Source organism: Hemiscyllium ocellatum, chromosome 8, assembly GCF_020745735.1.
Source record: "Hemiscyllium ocellatum isolate sHemOce1 chromosome 8, sHemOce1.pat.X.cur, whole genome shotgun sequence".
Classification (NCBI taxonomy): domain Eukaryota; kingdom Metazoa; phylum Chordata; class Chondrichthyes; order Orectolobiformes; family Hemiscylliidae; genus Hemiscyllium; species Hemiscyllium ocellatum.
Window position 1 is genome coordinate 22,795,457 of NC_083408.1, and position 13,751 is coordinate 22,809,207.

At 43.2% G+C, this 13,751-nt stretch overlaps 2 protein-coding genes across 5 annotated transcripts in view; one reads left to right on the forward strand and one right to left on the reverse strand.

The window, feature by feature from the left end:
• ptgr2 (prostaglandin reductase 2) overlaps positions 1 to 13,751 on the forward strand; it is a 102,876-nt gene that overhangs the window by 76,095 nt on the left and 13,030 nt on the right. The gene's annotated exons all lie outside the window — the stretch shown is intronic.
• Positions 1 to 13,751, reverse strand: part of tmem62 (transmembrane protein 62) — a 75,389-nt gene that overhangs the window by 26,015 nt on the left and 35,623 nt on the right. For all 3 annotated transcript variants that reach the window (XM_060828668.1, XM_060828667.1, XM_060828669.1), the window contains one exon: positions 11,840 to 11,995. In XM_060828668.1, coding sequence (XP_060684651.1) covers positions 11,840 to 11,995 — 156 coding nt within the window. The remainder of the gene's footprint in view (positions 1 to 11,839; positions 11,996 to 13,751) is intronic.

Here is a 13,751-nt window from a genome sequence, read left to right on the forward strand (position 1 = left end):
AATCTATCTAACCTGCACATCTTTGGACAAGGAACCTTTCAGATGCTAGACTTTTTTTGATGGAGAACAGAAATTTAAAAGGGAATTTGATCAAGGTGTTCAAAATTACAAAGGGTTTTGAAATGGAGAAGGGGCAACTGTTTCTACCAGCAGAAAGACTGAGAACCAGATTGTACAAATGTGGAGTGATTGGCAACATAAAGCAATAGTAACGTGAGGAAAAAATGTATTCACAAAGTGAAGAGAAGTCGGGGGATCCAAGATGGCAGCGTCCTCTTAGGAACGCATTTGATGGGCTCCGCGCTGCAACACCTACCCAACAGAGCTAGAATCCATCCCAAACATTTTACTGCGAGTAAAATCACAGTAAAGGAGCTAGAACCCCGAAAAAATCGACTTACCTTTATCCTTACAGCTGGAAAATGCTGAAAAAAGAAGGAAGCTTGCCCGGGGCAGGAGGCCACGGCCTAGCCCTCTGATGCAGTGGACTTGCTTACTCACCAGACCCTGGTTGAGGAGCTGGCCAAATCTTGCGAGGTCCTGGGCAGGCAGATCCAGGGAAAAAAAAATGAAGAGAAGTTGGCTCCTGTATCTGCTATGCTGCAAGATTTGGGAAAAAGGATCAATGAACTCAAGCACCAGGCTGCAGGGGTAGAGGCAGAGATGGACTGTTCCAAGAACCAGATTGAAGCCCTGGAAACGCAGGTCCAGAGTCTGTTGGATCTGGTAGATGATCTCGAAAACAGGAGCAGAAGAAAGAACCTACGTTGCTGGCCTACCGGAGGGGACGGAAGGTGAGCAGCCATTGGAGTTCTTCAAGATGTGATTCCTGGAATTCTTGGTTTGGAGGTTGAGAAGGGATGGATAACAATCAAAAGAGCCCACATCATCGCGGGCACAAAAGTCAGCTGCGGATCAACACCTGTCCTGGTAAGGTTCCATCATTATAAAGACCAGCAAAGGGTCATGGAAGCCTTTAGAGCCCAGGGGAGGGATTTGAGGGTATTGGTATGTGGCGGCTCCAGGGTCATGTTTTTTCAAGACTTCTCGGCGGCAATGGTCTGGAAAAGAAAGTCCTACAATGGCCTCAAGAGGAGATTGAGGGCGCTTGGGATCCAGTATTCCCTAAGATATCCAGCAGTGCTTCAGATCAATCATAACAGATCCGTAGATTGGTTTGACTCGCCAGAGAAAGCAAAGAATTTTGTGGACAAGTTGACTTAAATCAAATGGTCGAACAGGTGTAGAGAACAGAGCTGTTCGGGTTTGTTCTTCTTTAAAAAGGACTTGGTGGAGTCTCCTTGCTGGTAATAAGTTGCGTGAAATGATGTCCAGGATGGATAGAGTATTTATCATTAATCTCTAATTTACATTAAGGAATGGGTGACATATTGACTTTTAGTTTACTTGCCTATAGTACTAACCTTGCTCTTGGCAGGTTTTGTTTCTCCACCAGGTGGTCGGTGTATGTGGTGCAGCCTAGCTGGTAGGAGTTGAGAGGGTGGTTGGCTTGTAGGATGTGTAGGTACCCTCTTTGAATGGGGAGTAAATTCTGCCAATCAGTGCCTTGTGGTATTTTTTTATTTTTCTGTTTTTGCTGTAGCTTTTGTAAGTTTTGTAGATTTGTTGGCTGCAGTTATTTTAGTCTGTGTAGTTTTCTGGGTTTTGTGGATTCGTTTGCATTAAAGCTCAACGATCTGTAGTTTGGGTTCTTCCTCTCTGGAGTCTAAATGATGCTATAGAAGGTTATGGCGAAGGATGTTTTTAAGTGATGCACCCGGAATATTAAGGGGAGCCATTTGCCTGTCAAGAGGAAGAAGGTACTTTGCACCCTTTAAAGGAAGAGGGTGGATGCTGCCTTATTACAAGATACACACTTGGATAATCAGAGCATTTGATGCTGCAACAGAATGGGTATGACTGGGTTTCATTTTTCATCTTTCAATGCAAGGAGTAGAGGGATTGCCATTTTAGTTAGAAAGAATCTCCTATTTAAAGACACATTAAATGGACACATTAGTGCTTTAAGGACACACATGGGAGATTTGTAAACCTTAAAGGTTTGCTTCATGGGAAGAATAAGGGATCTTAAATGTTTACCGTGCCACGGCCCAAAACCTTAAATTCTTGACAGAAGCACTTTCTAGACTGATTAACCTTGCATCTCAAGGTATTATCATAATAGGGGATTTCAGTTGCCTCATAGACCCTATGGTAGACAGATTGCCCAAAGGCTCACTGAGACCTTCTTTGCGACCTAAGCAATTAAAGGATCTGTGTGCTAAACTGGGGTTGGAAGATGTTTGGAGGCACCTTCACCCTCCTGCAGGGACTTCACTTCTTTTCAAACCCACATAAATGCCATACCAGGATTGATCTTTTCCTGACCCCCACAGCACATCTGGGCTCAGTGGTGTCATATACAATTGGCAATATCGTAATTTCCAATCACTCCCCAGTGTATGTAGAGTCAGGATACTGTGGTAGGCTCGAGGCACTGGTGACTGGACCTCTTCATCCTCAAGGATAGCAAATTTATTGAATCTTTTCTACCGAGTTCAGGGCTTTTTTAGATATTAATTCAGGCTCAGCCAGTAGCCCATCCATTGGGAAACAGCTAAAGTCTATGCTGGGGGTTGGTTTATTCCTGTTCAGCCAGTCAGATGCGGTAGATGGGTGAGCAGCAACGCTTGCTCGCAACGCGTCTGAAAGTAGCTGAAAAGGCATACTTTGACAGGCCCTTGCTGGTTAAACTGCGGAGGATCATAGTGCTGCAATCTATGCTGAACTCCACGCTCACACAGACAACCAAGAGGGAGCTTACATTTGCAAATCAAAGGCTGTTTGAGCATGGGGATAAGCTGGGCAAGTACCGAGAAAAGGAGTATCCCCAAGCCATTACCTCGATCAGAGAGGATACTGGAAATTTGACCTATGATTCTAAAAGGATCAATGCAGCATCTGGAAATTTTACTCTGAATTATACCAATCTGAAAGCTGTGAGAGTGGGTGGGTTAGGATGGAGTTTTTTTTAAGACTTTGGACTTTCCGGGAGTGACCTCTAAACAAGAGTCTCTCCTCAATGCCCCACTGTCAGAGCAAGAGGTGCAGGAGGCTGTGAGGCAGCTCCAGAATGGAAAGGCGCTGGGTCCTGACAAGCTCCCCAGAAATTTGTAAGTATATTGTCAGGACCAATGTTAGTACGTTTAATAACTCACATTGTCGTGGCCTCCTCCCCTCAACTCTGAGAGAGGCAAACATCTCTGTCATTCTTAAAAAAGGGAAGGCCCTGGAGGACTGTGCTTCCTAAAGGCCCACTTCACGCCTGAATGTCGACTTCAAAATCCTATCTAAGACTCTGGCATTAAGGCTAGAAACTGTATTGACCTCCATCATTAAGGAGGACCAGACGGGGCTCGTAAAAGGTCGCAGATCAACGGATAATGTCAGGAGATTACTTAACATGATCCAAGTACGTCGACAACAATCGGTACAGCAATTGGTGATCTCCTCAGATGCGGAAAAGGCATTTGACAGGGTCGAGTGGCCATATCTTTTTCATACTTTGAAGAGGTTTGGCCTGGGAGAAACCTTTATCAGGTGGGTGGAGGTTTTGTATAGTGATCCTCTTACCGCAGTTTGCACCAATCGTGTACAGTCAAGCAATTTTAATATTTATAGGGGCAATCGACAAGGCTGTCCCTTGTCATCGCTGCTTTTCACATTGGTGATCAAAGTGCTGGCGGAGGCAATATATAGGGATCCCAATATAACTCCTCCAGAAGTGGGGACGAGGTCCCATAAGATTGCACTGTATGCGGATGATGCTCGTCTTCTTATCAAACCCAGTAGTCTCAGTGCCATACCTGATAAAATGCATCAATCTATTTGGTAGCTTCTTGGGTTATAAGATCGATTTTGTGAAGTCAGAGGCCATGCTAATGGGTGGTCTCTCGAGACTGCCTGATCCTGAGGGCGGATCTCAGTTCCCCTTTAGATGGGAGGGCTTTCTTTACTTAGGTATATTTATTACTCCCATTTATGATAGTCTATTTAAAGCCAATTTTGCCCATTTATTCGACAGAACCAAGCAGGACCTTCATAGATGGGAGGCGATTCCGATCTCTTGGTTAGGTCGGATAGCCTTCATTAAAATGAACATTCTGCCCCGCCTGTTGTATCCTATGAAAATGCTTCCTCTGCTTTTTACTAAGCAAATATTTAGAAGACTGAACGGCTGGTTTAGCTCTTTTATCTGGTATCGCAAGTAGCCCCTAATTAAATTGACCAAATTGCAGTTCCCTTTACAGACTGGGTTGAGTGGGCCTCCCAGATATCAACAACTATGAGTTAAACTCATTGCTACCTTACATGAATGATTAGGCCCAGGGGGGACCCTCACACACTTGGTTGGACATTGAAGTATCTCAAGCAAGATGTCCATATTGCCATAACCCAATAGTCATCAATACTGTCAAGGCGTGGAGGACAATGTGTCAGGGTCAGGGCAATATCGCCAAAACATCATTTTTGACACCAATAGTTGGTATGCCGGGCTTTCAGCCAGGGATGATGGACTCGGGGTTTAAACTATGGGCAGGTAGGGGTGTGTCTTGCCTGGGTGATTTATTCAAAGGGGATATTTTGACGTCCTTTGAACAGTTGGCTTTGAAATATGAATTGCCCAATACGGACCTATTTTGTTTTTTTTTAACACATTAGAAATTTCATACAAAAGGAGACCGCACTTCTAACTGATCCTTACAGGTCCGACATGGCAAAGAGGGTGTTGAGTGCTGAGGGTACATTATCTATTAGCAATGTTCATTATCCATTGGGAGAGGGTTCCTTGGATGAAACTGAATACTTCTTGTAAGGTATGGGAGAAGGCGCCGGACATTGAGATCTCTTCTGTAATATGGGAGAATATCTAGGAAAATGCAAGAAGGAACTCTATTTGCAACAGGACCCACACCTTACAATTGAAGATTCTCCACAGGGTCCACTTGGCCCCAGACCACCTTGTTAAATTTAAAGTGGGAGCATCTCCAATGTGTCCTAAGTGTAAAGTGAGCATGGGCACGCTCACTTGTATTTGGCCCTGCCACAGACTGCAGGCATACTGGAGCACTGTGGTCGGTGAAATAGAGAAGGCCTTGGGGATGGAGGTGGAGATGGACCCGGTATCTCTTCTTCTTGGCTTTGTTAATTCACTCTCATTAGATACACACAAAAAAAGGCTTTTCAGTATCCTCACTTTTTGTGCAAGTAAGAACATTTTATTGGGGGGGTGGGGGGGGGGGGGGAGAAGGGGTGGGGGGGGTGTGGAAGTGTCGGAAAATCCCTCAGGGCTGGCGTAAGCTAGTCATGGAGCACCTCCCCTTGGACTTTCTTATAAGTATGGTAGACCATAAAGCTGAGAATTTCTATAACACGTGGTGGCCCTTTTTGGATTACCTGGGTACAGATTTGTCTGCCATACTAATAAGAGCCTTAATATAGCCATGACAATTCTCTATTATGAATCTGGGATCCAGAGGGGAGGAATTACGCACATGAGATTATGTATAAACTTATGCCTCGATGATCAAGGGCTATTGCTTTGTTTTGCTGAGCTATGTTATGGTTATTATCATTATTATTATTAAGAGTTTCCTTTTTTTGGTTAGTTATTATTTATTTACTTATGTAATTAGTGGGTTTGTTTTTTTTAACATTAGCTCGAATTGTTTAGTTTTGTAATTGTACTATTCAAAAGAAAATAATTTTTTTTAATAAAACTATATTTTTAAAAAAAAGTGAAGAGAAATCAGATTTAACATTTCGGTCTGGTGACCCTTCCTTAGAATGCCGGACCCGAAACATTAACTCGGAAACCTCTTCACAGATGCTGCTAGACTTGGTGAGCTTTCTCAGCAACTTCTGTTTTTGTTTCTGTTTAAAGCATCTGCAGTTCTTTCGATTTTTGTTCATACAATGACTGATTAGGATTTGGTATGCACTGTCTGAGACTGTGGGGAGGCAGATTCAACTGAAGCCTTCAAAAGAGACTTGGATAAATATCTGGAGAAAAACAGTTTTCAGAGCTATCAGAAAAAGTCAGATTAGAGATCTAGGCAAGTTGCTGTAAGATGTGACTGGTCAAATGTGCAGTATTTTAAAATCAAGGAAATATTAATGCTTTTAGGTTTGAAGCTTTATATTTGGTGCGTATGAAACATTAAGGTATGTGTTTTTCTTGATTATCGACCCTTGTAAAGTACAGATAATTTGTGCAAGACGAAAAGATTTCATCAGTCTCAGCAAACTGAACTGACTCTATGTCAGAGTGTAACAAGCTTCCTGCAACAGTAACGAGCTGAAAATGTGTTGCTGGTTAAAGCACAGCAGGTTAGGCAGCATCCGAGGAACAGGAAATTCGACGTTTCGGGCCAGAGCCCTTCATCAGGCTCTGGCCCGAAACGTCGAATTTCCTGTTCCTCGGATGCTGCCTAACCTGCTGTGCTTTAACCAGCAACACATTTTCAGCTCTGATCTCCAGCATCTGCAGACCTCACTTTTTACTCCTGCAACAGTAAGACCCCGTCGGATTCAATGAAATCTAGCATGAGTGGCAGAATGCAGAGGGTTACAGTTGAGGGGTGTTTTTCCAACTGAAGTCAATTTCCAGTAGCGTTCCACAGGAATCAGTGTTGCTGTTTGTAGTTTATATAAATAATTTAGACCTGAATATAGGAGGGTTGATCAGAAGTTTGCTGATGATATGAAAATTGGTGGGGATGTAGAAAGTGATGAGCCTTAGATTACAGAGGATATAGATAAGTTGATCAGAGGTAAATAGAATTATGATAAATATGAGGTGATGCACTTGGGCTGGCTACATAAAGCAACAGAATACATGATGAAAGGTAGGACCCTGGGAAGCACTGAGGATCAGAGGAATCTTGGTGTGCATGTCAACCAGTCCCCTAAAGTTAAGAGGACCGGTAACTAAAGTGGTTAAGAAGGTATATGGTATACTTACCTTTGTTAGTCAAGGCACAGAAGTTAAGAGCAGGGAGATTATGCTAGAACTGTATAACACGTTGGTTAGGCCACATCTGGAGTATAGTGTGTTCTGGAATCCATCCAGAAGGGTTGTGACTGCACTGGACAGACTGCAGAGGAGATTTAACAGGGCTGGCATAGGAGATTTACCAGGACGTTGCCTGGGCTAGAGGGTTTCATTTATGAAAAGAGGTTGGATAGACTGGGGTTGTTATCCTCAGAGCAGAGCAGACGGATGGGGGACATGATTGAGATGTCTAAAGTGATGAAGGACATAGATGGGGTCAACAGGAAGAAACTTTTCCCATTTATGGGGGGATCAATGACCAGAGAACATATATTTAAGGGCAGAAGATTCAGAGGAGATGCAAGGAAAATCTTTTTCACCCAGAGGAAGGTGGGAATCTGGAACTCACTGCCTGTAAATATGATAGAGGCGGAAACCCTCATAACACCTAAGAAATATTCAGATGTGCACTTGTAATGCCAAGGCATACAAGGCTATGGACCAAATGCTGGAAAATGGGATGAGAATAAATAGGTGATTGTTTTTAATTGGCACACTCGACAGGCCAAAGAGACTTTTTTCTGCGCTGTAGATTTTTATGACTTTATTAGGATGTTGGTTTGAGCTGTAATCTTTTTTCCCAACAAGTGTGTAAGCTTCGAACTAGATCACATACCTCATAAGACCAGTTCTAAATACACTAAGCAACCAAAACACTCCACTTTAGATTAGACAGAAGCTTGTGGCTTCACGTCGACAAAGTGGTAAGATAACTCCTGTCACCCATAACAATATGAGCGATTACAGAACAAAGACAAATACACTCATAGAGGTAAGAAGTACGGTAACTGCAGATGAGTACATATTGAGTAACTGAGTTTTTTGAAGAAGCAACAAAGAGGATTGATGAAGGCAGAGCTGTGGATGTGATCTATATGGACTTCAGTAAGGAGTTTGACAAGGTCCCGCATGGGAGATTGGTTGGCAAGGTTAGATCACATGGAATACAGGGAATACTAGCCATTTGGGTACAGAACTGGTTCAAAGGTAGAAGACAGGGGGTGGTAGTGGAGGGCTGGAGGCCAGTGACCAACAGTGTGCCACAAGGACTGGTGCTGCTTTTTGTCATTTATATAAATGATTTGGATATGAACATAGGAAATATTTCTAGTAAGTTTGTAGATGATACCAAAATTGGAGGTGTAGCGGACAGCAAAGAAATTTACCTTAGAGTACAACTATACCTTGGTCAGATAGGCCAATGGGTTGAGAAGTGGCAGATGGAGCTTAATTTAGATAAATAGAAGGGGCTGCGATTTGGAAAGTCAAATCAGGGCAGGACTTATGCACTTAATGCTAAACAAACATACCTTGGAGTGCAGGCTCATTGTTCTTTGAAAGCAGAGTTACAGGTAGACAGGACAATGAAGGTGGTGTTTGGTATGCTTGCATTGGTCAGTGCATTGAGTATTGGAATTGGCAAGTCATGTTGTGGCTGTACAGGACACAATTGAAATAATGTGAGATATTCTGGTCTCCCAGCTATAGGAAGGATGTCGTGAAACTTGAAAGGTTCAGAAGATATTTACAAGGACGTTGCCAGAGTTGGAGGGTTTGAGCTATAGGAAGAGGCTGAATAGGTTGGGGCTATTTTCCCTGGAGTGTCGCAAGCTGAGGGGGTGGCAGGTTTATAAAATCATGAGGGGCATGGATAGGGTAAATAGACAAAGTCTTTTCCCCAGAGTACTGGAGTCCAAAACTAGAGCGCATAGGTTTAAGGTGAGAAGGGAAAGATTTAGAAGGGACTTTAGGGGCAACTTTCAGGCAGAGGGTTATGTGTTTATGGAATAAGCTGCCAGAGGAAGTGGTGGAGGCTAGTACAATTTCAATGTTTAAAAGGCATCTGGATGGTTACGTTAATATGAAGAGAGTAGAAGGATATGGTCCAAACAGAACTAGATTAATTTGGGATTTCTTGTCACCAAGAATGAGTTAGACCAAAGGATCTGTTTCCCATGCTGTACATCTCTATCAAAGTGGAGTTTGCATTCTAAACCCACCACAGCAAGTTTGTGGGAATTAATACAATAAATATGCTTCAACCATATTCTTCAATGCAAGAGCCATCCCCACCCAGTTACAATTCAACGTGGAATGGAAGGGCAAGATCTTTTATCAGGAATACAAGGGTAACTTTGCACAGGATATACCTGTTCAAGTTAATACCAGATATAGTGAATCAAACAAATATTGTCTGCAGCTCTGCTATTACACTATTAAATCTGCTGTGAGCAGAATGCAAGCAGATATCGACTAGCTAAATGAGTGGACAACAAGGTGGTAGATGGAATGTAATGTTGAAATATGACTAGTTTTAGGAATATAAAAACAGAACACATTTTTAAAGATGTAAAACTTGTATGTGTGATGTTCTAAGAGATTGGGTCTTGCTAACAAGTATGATTGTTCACCCAGGAAATTCCATGTCACTGGTCATGGGTTCTGTGGGTCCTTGTGTGGCTGATGACCCCGATGGTAGAGCCACTTCTCCAAACAACAGTAGGTTGGTGCTATACTTCCACTTGGATTACTTACAGTGTGGAAACGGGCCTTTTGGCCCAACAAGTCCACACCGACCCGCTGATGCGCAACCCACCCACACCCTTACATTTACCCCTTACCTAACACTACGGGCAATTTAGCTTGGCCAATTCACCTGACCCGCACATGTTTGGGCTGTGGGAGGAAATCGGAGCACCTGGAGGAAACCCGCGCAGACACAGGGAGAACATGCAAATTCCACACAGTCAGTCGCCTGAGGCGGGAAATGAACCCGGGTCTCTGGCGCTGTGAGGCAACAGTGCTAGCCACTGTGCCACCGTGCCGCCCACTTGCCATCGGGTGTTCTTGAAAAATTGTTTCCTTTCATATAGGAGGTTGCTCCATGTCGGTTCTGAATGAGGGTCTCCGAGGTGTCGATATCTATGTTATATTTCTTGAGGGAAGCCTTCAGACAGAGTCTATGAAGCACTTCCTTTGCCCTCCTCTATTTTAGTGCCCTCCATCAGTTGGGTGAAGATGGTTTGCTTCGGCAGTTGGAACTCAAGACATCGTAAGCACAGGGCCAGCCCAGTGGAATTAGTTTTGGATGACTATGGCCTCGATGTTGGTGCTAGTTGGCTGCTTCAAAGACACTAATGCTAGTATACCTGTCCTTCCAGCTGATGTGGAGAATCTGGCTCAAGTAGCACTGATGGCACTTCTCAAGGACCTTGAGGTGGTGGCTACGTGTAGTCCACGTTTTGGAGCCATAGAGAAGATTAAGAAGAATGGCTGCCTTATACACAAGGATCTTGGTATCAGCATGGGTTTCATGGTCATTGAAGCCTCTCATCTTTAAACAGAGCTCGCAAATTCGATACAATATTGGGTCTTTGCGATGACATCAGCTTTAGATGAGAGGTGGCTCCTCAGATAGGGGAAATGTTCCATATCTGGAACATTGACCTCAATGGAGAGTAGACCAGAATTTAACCTAGGATGGGTTGGTAAAGGATCGACTCCTCTAGAGCTTGAGGCTGAGATTAATTCTTCGGTATGTTTCCACAAGAGGTAAAGTGAAGCTTGAAGGGTCTCTTCCAAGAGAGCAGAGATGACACGGTCATCCACAGATTGCAGTTCTGGATTTCATCCAGTTGAGGTTGAAAATTTGTGTGTTCATCCTGCTGACAAAGTCCATCTACTCAGAGACATGCTCTTAATACAAAAAAGAATGGTGGTGACAAAGATGAGAAAGGGTGTGGGCAATGACATTTCCCTGTTTGACTCCTGTCTTGAGGCATGGATGGGTTGGACCAAAGGGTCTGTTTCCGTGCTGTACATCTCTATGATTCTGTCATTTTACTGTCAGTGAGGACATCTTGTCATGGAGGAAACAAAGGATATTGATGAATTTCTCAGGATAACTGGTCTTTGACAGGACATTTCCTAACTGACTGAGTCAAGAGCCTTGGTCAGATTGATGAAAACCATGTTGATGTTCAAGGCGATTTGTATGCTCATACAGTGCATGCAGAAAGTTAGCATGCAGTCACAGCAAGCAATGAGGAAAGCAAGTAACTTAGTGATCATTATTGTAATAGGTTTGGAGTACAAAGAGGAGAAAGTCTTACTGTAACTGGATGGGGCTTGTGTGTGAGACCATACCAGGAGTACTTTGCATAATTTGGGGGTCAACATCTAAGGAAGGATGACCTTGCATTACAGACGGTACAGTTCATTCAACTGATTCCCTAGAATTGAGAGGGACACCCTATGCTGGGAAGCTGGGTAAATTAGGCCAATTCTCTGTGTTAAGGAAAGTAAGAGCAATGTCATTGAAACAGACATGATTCAGTTTGGACATAGAGGCTGCGGAGTCTAGAACAGGGGAGCCTTGTCTCAGGATAATGGGCAGTTCACGTGGGACTGAAATGTAGAGAAACTATTTCACTCAAATGGTTCAGAATCTTTAAATTTCCCTATCCTGAAGAACTGTAGATGATCCATCTTTGAATATTTTAAGACTCAGCTCAAATAGATCCTGGTCTCTCAGAGAATCAAGTTAACAGGAAAGTGAAGTTAAGGTAGAAGATCAGTCATGATTGTATAAATCTTGATGGGCTGTCTGATTTACTCCTGCTCCTATTTCTTGAGCTCTTGGATCATTTGAAGATGGACTCATTAGATACAAACATGACCAAAAGGAATCTAACAGAGAATAACAGAACACAAATTATATCATACCTGATATGCGTAGAGTACTTGATTTTCCTCAGAGGCTCATGTCCTGGGCTACGATATAGAGCAGATTTTGGATTTGTGATAAGGACTGCTGGCCACTTGTTTAAGCTTAGATCCACAAAGCTAAACAGATCATGGTCAAACGCTAATAGACGGTACCTACCAAAATACAAGCAACAAAGATGCACAACATTTATGAACAGGATAACACTGCTCAGTTTAAACAAACCCATACAAAACTCACTTTAAGTATGACAGAGGATGTATACCTCTCCTCAAATGCAGTGACTACACTTCACCAATGACCTACTTAATTACAGATACAACAGGTTCATGTTTGATTCCTGATCTATAATGAATTAGCTGGTTGCAACTGCAGGTACTGATTGGTTTCTGCTGGGTTCAGTTCATAAAATTCTGTGCACCTTTTATCTCCATCACCTCTGCTGTCATCAGTGTTACTTCCATTCAATCCTTCTCCTGAGATACCTCTCTTCCAAAGTTTGTCTGTGACACTGCTTCTTCCTGATATCATCCCTGTCTGTATTAACAATGCTTCAGATGGTTTCTCCTCCTGGATCCATACACTTCACTTTGGCGGACACTAAGGTTACACTTTCCATGCCTCCTCTTCCCTCCTGTGTTAAATATTTACAAAATACACTTCTTCCATCAGCTTTGACCAACTTTGAAACACCTTGTTTAAGATGACGGCTTAAACATCACCTTCAAGGTGACAATAAATGCTGACTTAGCCATCGATACCTACATCTCTCAAATTAAATAATAAAACAAACTCTGGTCCAATACTGTCCCACATGACTCCATGTCTAATTTTGCTTAATAATGTTCCTGTGAAATGCCTTGTGAGATTTTATTACAGTTAATTCCAATTTGCTTTGCTCCAGTATTTAGATTAGATTAGATTAGATTATTTACAGTGTGGAAACAGGCCCTTCGGCCCAACAAGTCCACACTGACCCGCCGAAGCGCAACCCACCCATACCCTACATTTATCCCTTACCTAACACTACGGGCAATTTAGCATGGCCAATTCACCTGACCCGCACATCTTTGGACTGTGGGAGGAAACCAGAGCACCCGGAGGAAACCCACACAGACACGGGGAGAATGTGCAAACTCCACACAGTCAGTCGCCTGAGTCGGGAATTGAACCCGGGTCTCAGGCGCTGTGAGACAGCAGTGCTAACCACTGTGCCACCGTGTCTGAGCAGAACTCATTTAATTGACTCCATCTCTCTCCTTGGCTGCACCTCAGGTTGAGGTCAAAGGTCATAAATCACTGTGCACTGCTCAATGCCATAGCTTATTTCCTTTTAAATGTTGCTTTTTTTCCCAACCTTTGTAACATAGCACATAACTTCCTCTGCTTACTTACCTCGAGATGCTCCTTGTTGTTTGTTCTCATCATCCTGGTTACCTTTACTCCTCCTACCCCAAGCTCACCCCACCAACCTGAATGATAGCTCCTGGATCAGAAGGTGTCCAGTGCTGAGAGAGGTGTAACCCCAGTGAGCACCAATACCTGTGAGGTCATCTGAAGGTTGCTCCTTCTCATTTCCAAACTCTGACTCTTCTGCTTGGATCCCCACTAAATGGGAATCAGCTCAGTGTATCACCTCCAACTCAAATTCATACTTTCCCCAGTGTGGGAATCTTTCATTGCTCTTTTAGAATTTGTCTTTCAGTTTATACTTATACAGGTACACAATCCTTATCCAAAATGCTCGGGACCAGCTGGTTTTCAGAATTTGGAATTTTTCAAATTTCAGAATAAGTGACAGTTTGATGGTGAAATTTCAAAAAATCTTATTGAACAGCAGACTCACTGTGAGTACTACAGGCCCTGAGATAGAGTTTAGGCTTGCCAATGCTGGGCCATGCCCACCCAGGC